At 34.9% G+C, this 8,448-nt stretch overlaps 1 protein-coding gene across 1 annotated transcript; it reads right to left on the minus strand.

Moving 5' to 3' along the window:
- Nucleotides 1–390: 390 nt before the first annotated feature.
- Nucleotides 391–8,062, minus strand: LOC144445910 (ATP synthase subunit C lysine N-methyltransferase-like). The gene is made up of 3 exons (XM_078135552.1): nucleotides 7,737–8,062; nucleotides 1,901–2,089; nucleotides 391–945 (listed from the first exon to the last, which is right to left on the minus strand). Exons 1-3 carry the CDS (start codon nucleotides 8,010–8,012, stop codon nucleotides 724–726), a joined length of 687 nt encoding a protein of 228 aa, XP_077991678.1. The 5' UTR covers nucleotides 8,013–8,062; the 3' UTR covers nucleotides 391–723.
- Between the last annotated feature and the right edge of the window lie 386 nt (nucleotides 8,063–8,448).

Consider the following 8,448-nt stretch of genomic DNA (forward strand, 5'->3'; position numbering starts at 1 on the left):
AAGTTCTTGAATAGTAAATTTTTCATTGTAACACCACTAGCCTCTTTATGACAGTGCTTACAAGACCCCCCCCCCCCCCCCCCCCATCATGGTATTTAGTTTCTTCAGCTTGAAAATCTATACTCAGACTTGTGAGAATGAGTATAATGAAATGAAAATTGACTGGTTGATAACATTTAAATAGTTTATTAACTCGAATATGATGTATACCTACATGTGATAAAATAATCTGACAAGACACTGAAGTTTGATTTATTTAATTCAATCATCAGCTTTATATATAAACCATTGAAGTTATTGCAAGATTCAGGTCTATAAAAAAACACATACATGATTTTTTTCGACAAGTATGCAGCAGTATACATTGCTAACAGTGCTCTGATGTAAGGAAGCCCCTATAATCAATTTGTTACAGATATACAAACGTGAGAAATGTCCTTTGTATCCCCAGTGTGGTCAGTGAAATTTTAAGTCTAGCTCCCTCTATGTTCAAAATATCTAAACTTTTGTTTAGATGACCATACCGGTACATTCCAGATCAAAATCCCTCCATACATTCAAATACGTACCTATCTTCAAGAAATTCCTTTTTTAATTACATCATTCATTGTATTATAAAATACAAACACAAATAAATCATGAAAGTATGCACAAACTATTTTCAGTTAAAATCAACAAAAAAATCTGGGCGTCACTTTATAAATTTTCAGACATATCGTAACGCTACCTGGCATCAGAGTTGTATTCCTTTTCATCACAAATCTCACTATCACCATCAGAGTCATCAGTTTTGATAGTCAGTGCATGTTTATCATACACCCATACAGTGTCAACACCCTCCCCTATCACCTGACCCGGCATCCAGTCCTCAAATGGAAAGCGACATGCCACTATTCTTGCACTGTGATCTAACTCTGTTGACAGCTTCTCTGCAAGGGATGGCATCTAAACATAGAAATCAAAATACATGATTGGTCATGGGTTAAGAAGCTGGTATACTGGATACTGACATGAATTTTGTTGTCATGACATTTCTCCCATTACATACTGTAAACTTAGACATTTTTGACATTATAAAATTTTGCACTTTTATGTTCTTCAACTTCTTCTCAAAGACTACTTTTTACATATGACTAAGCCGGTACACAGTTTATGTTACAAAAGAGTCACTTTTTTTTTTTTTTTTCGCAGTTTTGTTTTCCCCACGAAATAAGTGAAAGTAAGTTTTTAGTGAAAATTTCCAGGTTTACAGTAATTTGTCATTCATATTTTCACTTTTGTAGCGGTACAATGTATGTGTTCTCAAATCATGTCCTAACTCTGGAATCCATACTGTCCCAGGGGGTATGTTTCATAATCAAATGTAGTAAATAGGTCAAATGTAGTGAAACTCACAACCATCACCACTACCCTTAGCTGTGACAATTATGAATCTTATAGCTAAGGAAAAACATCTCCTATATTATGGCAGCCCAGGGAAAGTACAGATAATGTTATGTACCAATTCAAACATTCTTTCATGCACTTTGGGATTCAAATGGCATGCTATGCTATGCTATGCTATGCTATGACATAGTAATAATAATAATAATAAGATAATTTGTAATGCGCCTCATCTCCAAAGAGCTCGAAGCACAGAGGAAGAGTGGATACAAAAATAGTTAATGGAAATGTGAATTCAAGGTAATGTGTATTAAATATGGTATATACATGAGCCTTTTTCCCCACCCCTATGCACCAGTGACAGTCCTTACCAGAATATTGCCATACCCTGGAAAGACATTAATAAGAGTCTCAAAATGGATATATGGTTCAAAGCTCACAATGTCCAAGCAAAATACATCATCCAAACAATATCTTTACACTATTTTCACCAAACTCAGAATTGTGCTCAACTTACCATCTGTGGCACTCCAAATATTACAACATTATTGAATTGGTTCATCTGCATTTTCCATAAATCCTTTCTGTAAAACGATGCTTGGTGACTGAGTCCATGAAATTTAGCTGTTAGTTTAGAATACCATACAAGCCATGGATTCAATTCAACACCTACACCTCTGAAACCATGCTTTGCTGCAGCCAGTACCTGTACACAAAGGTTAGAACAATTCCGGCGATCAGAAAAAGTGTTGTTTTTTTCAGGTTAGTGCGCCCTCTAGTGGTAAAGGTTATCAAATCACAAAAAAGGGCACTTGCAAATAGTTACATTAATTGCCCCCCCCCCCCCCCCCCCCAGGGGTGGTACCAGTGGCCAGCTCTGGTAGGAGTGTGCAGCCAATACTATCACCCCCAGACCCCATTTTAAACCTATTTTGACCAAAACTCAATACCCAGACCATTAGACCATAACAGGTTTTCAGAGGATCAAATTTAAAGACCAAAATACATTTGCAGTAGTTCTATATACTTATTAAGGAAAGAGACAATTACAAAATATATTTTTTACATTTTCGGGACAATTACAATAAATAAATGGCACAGTCACGATTAGCTAAATGATTTTCGACAGACCAAAATAAAAAAATAATGCAGAGTGGACCCCATTTTAGACTCTTCAGCTTGGAATGTTCCAACCCCCATTTTAGACCAAACAAAGAGCTAGAAAAAAAACACCAAAAGGGTTACATATATACGTATAGTAATGATATATTCAAATACGGGGAATAGCCCACTTTAGAATTATTCCCAATATTTTTCTTTGCATAGCAGAAGAAAATGACATAAGGGATCTTGTCAGTCAGTATGAGTCAAAGACAGGTAACGACAATATCCCTTAGCTCACAAGTATTTTCCAGCTGACTGAAGAAACAATATTGAAGAACAATATGATAACGTATACACACACCACGCTTAATTTATGAACAGTTAGAGAAAATAACAGTGACTGGGAACAATCTAAATAATATAGCTTCACTGTAGAACTAATGGTGTTGTGATGTGATGTAAAAAGATGAACTTACAAATATTTTACATATTTACAACGACATTGTACTAGGTTTAGGGGTGAGATCAATATTTCAATGTAGGATAGTTAGGCCTCAGCCGACCCCCCGACCCCCCCCCCCCCCCCAACCAAATTGGCCAAAATTGAAAATAATGTTTCAAACCACACAATCAATTTGAAATCAGTATGAAATAGTATATGAATACAAAGCCAATATGTAGAGAGGAAAACAATAGTTCTATTGTTGACATTTTACTGTATTTTAGTTTCATGCATTTACTATAGCTAAAAGTCTTCTATTTCTCAATTTGACATTTTTTTGGAAATATTTGTATTTAGGGATACAAAACAGATACATTAAAAGTAAAATCGATTTTGTAGGATGAGAACTAAAAGGCCCCCACCCCCCCCACCCCCCACCACCAGTAAAATAATTTAGGTTTTTTTTTTATCCTATGTTGAACTATTGATCTCACCCATTAGGGCTTTCTGCGTGATAATCCTGGTGTACTGAAAAGGAAGTACATTGAAAAAAAAACCACCCACACAATTCCAAACACATTTCAATTAGAAAGATCTAAAGTGAACACCCTTGGGTATAGGAATGTGAGTACATTCTACCAGTTTATTGACTCAACATTAATATCACGAACAATAAAACAGAAAAACAGTTCATGGATATTTCATTGTTGACAGAAAGGAAATAACAAAACACAACGTAATCATCAAGGTGTCATGAATAGAAAGAGTAATGGTTGTCATAAATACCTTATTCATCAATTAGTGTGTAGTAACTAAGTCCTACTAATATCACCTCATTATTAAAGCCATACTAAATAAACTCTATGTTTCTCATCAATTACCTATCTTTCGTTGTCAGAAAACCTCACACAGTGTTGAGATAAAAATACATCTTTAACATCTTTAATTTTCACTCTATGAGCGAAACTAGTTGGCAAATTCAAACCACCTTAATATTAATATTTGAGAATACATATTCATAGACTGGGTTCGTAATCATAGTTTCAAATGAATATTTTTCAGAGTAATAAAACAACATTTTTAAAAAGCAAATTCCAAATTTGTGGTTATGTCTCATCAGATTGAATCATCAGGGGTATACTACAAAGATAGCAGCTCGTTCTAGTACACCCCTGATAGTCACATGTTGATGAGCTATCATCAAAAATTTGGAATTACCTTCCAAAAAATATTTTGTTTTGACTCTGGGAGTAAAGTTTGATTCACTCAAAATACTTCATAAAGGAGGTTCTCACTTAGCCAGTTGAGCTGACTCAGTGTGGACTCTAGTCTTACCTAACATAAAAAAAAAGAATGGTTAATGTCAACTCTGAGTAGGATATTAGGTCATTGTACTGAGGGGTGTTTAGAGTCGACTTATCATTTGAGTCTGACACAAAATTCCATTTGATTACGTAAGTGTATAAATTTAGTTTCCTAGATAAGGAGGGTTCCAAGGTTAAAGTTCAGGGTTTCTGCTAAATGATTGGAACAAATGAAGGCTATGCTAATACTGGATGACTTTGGTATGTGATCTGTGTCAGGTACAAAAATTCAGTCTGAATGGAGTCCCAAATCCTGTTTATTAGTTTTACTACTTTGTGTGGCCTGAGAGTAAAACTCATCTTTGTAGTCTAAATATAGTAACTGTTACAGATTACCAAGGTACAAATCTAAGATAAATACAATAAAAATGAATTGAAATTTGCATTATTAAAATAATATATCAATATTAAGTAGAATCCACTGAATAATTAAAAATATGTATACTATATGTATAACATAAAATTGTATTTTGACGTCCCAACCAACAAATTTATTAAGAGGATTGACATCTCGTTACTATGATGTCTTATCAATAACACTCATCTATGTAATATGATACAACTAATAATCCGTTACCGTGGCTACTCACATGAATAAGTAATGTAGACAAATATTAATTTTCTCAAAGTAGATGTATAAAAAACTGATACAAATCCCAATGGACTAGTTTCACTATTCATTTCATCACACATCAGTAGTTTCTCGGCGACAGATATTTTTACTGTTGGATGTTTAGGAGTGTTTTTCGCTTGTGTGTCTGTTTTCGTCGAAGTAATTTCAACGTTACTGGTAAAGGTATAAGTACAAGTTACAGGTAAGAAGTTCCTATATGGATTCCTCTTTCTAACATGGGTACTAGTATTTGTTTGTACACAAAAAAATACAAGCTGGGGAAGACGGGATTACATACCGTATGAAATGACACCTATGTAAGCTGTAACTTCAACATTCAGCTAATGGTGTCAGTGATACAGCCCATTTCATGTTAGTGTTTACCGACTCTGTTTGATACAACTACACAGAAACCAAGAAGAAAGTGCATGTTTACACTTTACGATAGCAAGATTATAATATCTAATCTTGCTACATTTTGTGTAATTGAAATAAACCATTTCAATATATTGTAACTACTGAGACGCAGACATGCTGGCACTAATGTCTACATTCGATGACTGTATTGTAGCATGTTAATTAATTTTATTTACATAAAATGTCCAAAAAAAATGTATTAATTTAATCTTGCTATCTTACAGCGTATGTACATAGCATGTGCAGTTTCTTATTGGTTTCTGCGTGATTCAAGGTTATATCAAACAAAGCCAGTGAACACTAACATGAAATGGGCAGTAGTACTATTTATTTATACAGCATCTTCCACAAGAAATCTTGTGATAATACCGCTGCACAATTATTACTGACACAGATCAGTGAAAACCAACCATAATTTCACAGATAATTCTATTTTGCCTCTCATCAATTCCTTGATAATCTCCATTGTGTGAAAGAAAATTATAGGGTATTATTTTCATCACCATCATTTGAACATGTGATTTTCAATTTCAGGTCAATGCCAAAATTCAAATTTCAAACAGATTAATCAATTTTGTATAACTATTGGTTATGTACACAGTTTTATGAAAAGATGTTAGAACTATGGGTTATGGGGAATTGAAATACATGTACTTCAAAAATTGCCTATGTTACGGGTACAAGGTACTGCTAAGTTACAGGGTCATGGTCAGTAACTCCCGAATAATTTTCATCATTTTTGTCTCCAAATACAACCCATAACACCAAAGTAAAGTGTTTTCTGTATATACCACAATCATTTATAGCATCTATATCAAGTGTAAAAGTATACCGTTTCATTTGCTAATTGACCACATTAGAAAGGCTAGATGCTAGGCTTGTAAATGAATCACATGAAACAGTATACTTTACACTTGATATGAATGCTATAAACAAGTGTAGCACATACAGAGAGTGCTTTACTTCAGTGTTACTCATTGTAAAAGGTTACTAAATATTTTACCATTCTTCATTATCACTTGTCTAAACACCAGCAGGCATTGGCAAAATTCCTACCATACATTGTATAAACTGCTGTGATACTGTAGTCTAATAAAATATATAAGAATAAGTGACATCATTTTATTTATATGGTATGCTGGTTTATAGAAAAATGACACTGAATTGTAAAATATAATATATGGAAACAAAAATGACGAAAAATACTTACAAATTGCGGACTGTGCCTGGTAAATATCTGTGTTTTAGCCATTTTTGTTCTAGTAAAGACGGATTTTTACTGATCAGAAGTCAATTTGGCAATTTGTTTCCAAATTGAAAATTATAATAGTCACTTTTTTGGGAGGGATTAGTCACATCCCTTCAAGACAAGGGGTATGACAATAGTGATAAACATATTGTAATTCTTGTTGCAGAGAAACATTGTTGATATTGATTTGAAATTACCCTGTCGTTCATGTTTGTCCGTATTTATATGTTTTTGTTATTATTATTTTTATCATTTGTTTGATTGTGTTTGTGTTTTGGTAAACATGACTAACTAAGCCTGAGTCCCTGTGCTTACCCCTTTGCTATATGGGTCCACAACCAGAAATACAACCAGTGACAGGCAAGCATTTACAAGCAGACCTTGTTACAAACATGGAAAATAAATAAATGAATTGGATTAATGCACAATGCTGTGCCAATTGTTACCATCTATTCATTTGTTTACTTCTCCTGTTAAGTTTCTCATGTAAATACTTGCATGTCACTGTATGTGGGGCAGTGTGCCCTCTAATTTGACGTGCCACTGACGCACACAATTTCTAGTGACACACCAAAATTTGGTGTTTCCCCCATCTCTTACTATGTAGTTACTCACAAGAAATCCCAGTTTTTCTCATTTTGACTCACAATGTCAATAAAATTTGGCTATTGTTAGAGGGCATACTGATGTGGGGTGCCAACCCTATTGATTACACTCACAGTGTTATTAAATCAGAGCTACAGTGGCTACATGCATACGGATGTTAGGATTATTTCTTTGGTCAGGATGTACTTTTTACTGCTCTGCCAGGCAACTGTGTTTCTCACCCTAATTGCCATCATAATAGTAATTTAACATGACACATGAGCCTTATAGTATGACACAACTCCAACTCCTGTACTACAGTCAAATGATCTCTGACTATCATTTCTCAACATCGTGAACTATATTTTAGCATCCTGTACACGAATCTGGTGATAATCTGATTCGCTACTCAGGATATGCAAAGCAAAAAGATGAGGGATCCATCCCACCCCTATGTTCAGCTTTGAATCAAATAGGCCCATGATCAGGACTACCTAAACCCTGACCTAACCTAAGACTTAGACTTGTATCGTGGAGGTAGAATGGGGTTATCAATTGTTCGCGAATAAGTAAACTTACAATTCTGCCGTCTCCACTTCCTATATCGACGAGAGTCCCGGTTCTTCCCTGCAGTGCCTTCATTACGTTTTCGATTTGCTGTGTTGTAGCAGGAACGAACGGCAAACAGACTTTTCTCAACGCTGGCAAAACAAATGGCGTCGCAACTGCATACAAACCGGCGACTAAAGCCCCTGAAACACCGACTAAAATTAACCCAGCCTTTCCTTTCGATTTAGTTGGCTTTATATCATCGTTGCGTAGATTTTCTACAGGAGCTGTTCCCTGTGGTCCCATATTTTTTGGCAAAGTTTATCAATTTCTCGTGTCTGGCATGTTGTACACCATGGACGCGGCCATTTTGTAGGAGCAGACGAGATAATCACAGAATGCAAGCGACGCTCTGATTGGCTATTGAAGTTTACTGTTATAAGGAGGTTGGTCATTGGTCGATTCAAGTTGGGACGAGTTTGTCACTTGAGTTTTAGTAAAATGGTCGCTATTTCAAAAGTTATACCCTTAAAATGAAATTTTTTTACAGCATGATATGAATTATGGGATATATTACATGATCAATAAACGGTGTGAGATTAACTTAAAAGATTCGACGACAAACGCATTTTTTATTAACACAACAGAGTAGATGTTAATCCTGATTTATAGCTTCAAAGTTCACTCGACAAGCCGTCGCCCATAGCAACCAGGCATGTCTAGTATTTTTTATACTCATATT

Source organism: Glandiceps talaboti, chromosome 14, assembly GCF_964340395.1.
Source record: "Glandiceps talaboti chromosome 14, keGlaTala1.1, whole genome shotgun sequence".
Classification (NCBI taxonomy): domain Eukaryota; kingdom Metazoa; phylum Hemichordata; class Enteropneusta; family Spengelidae; genus Glandiceps; species Glandiceps talaboti.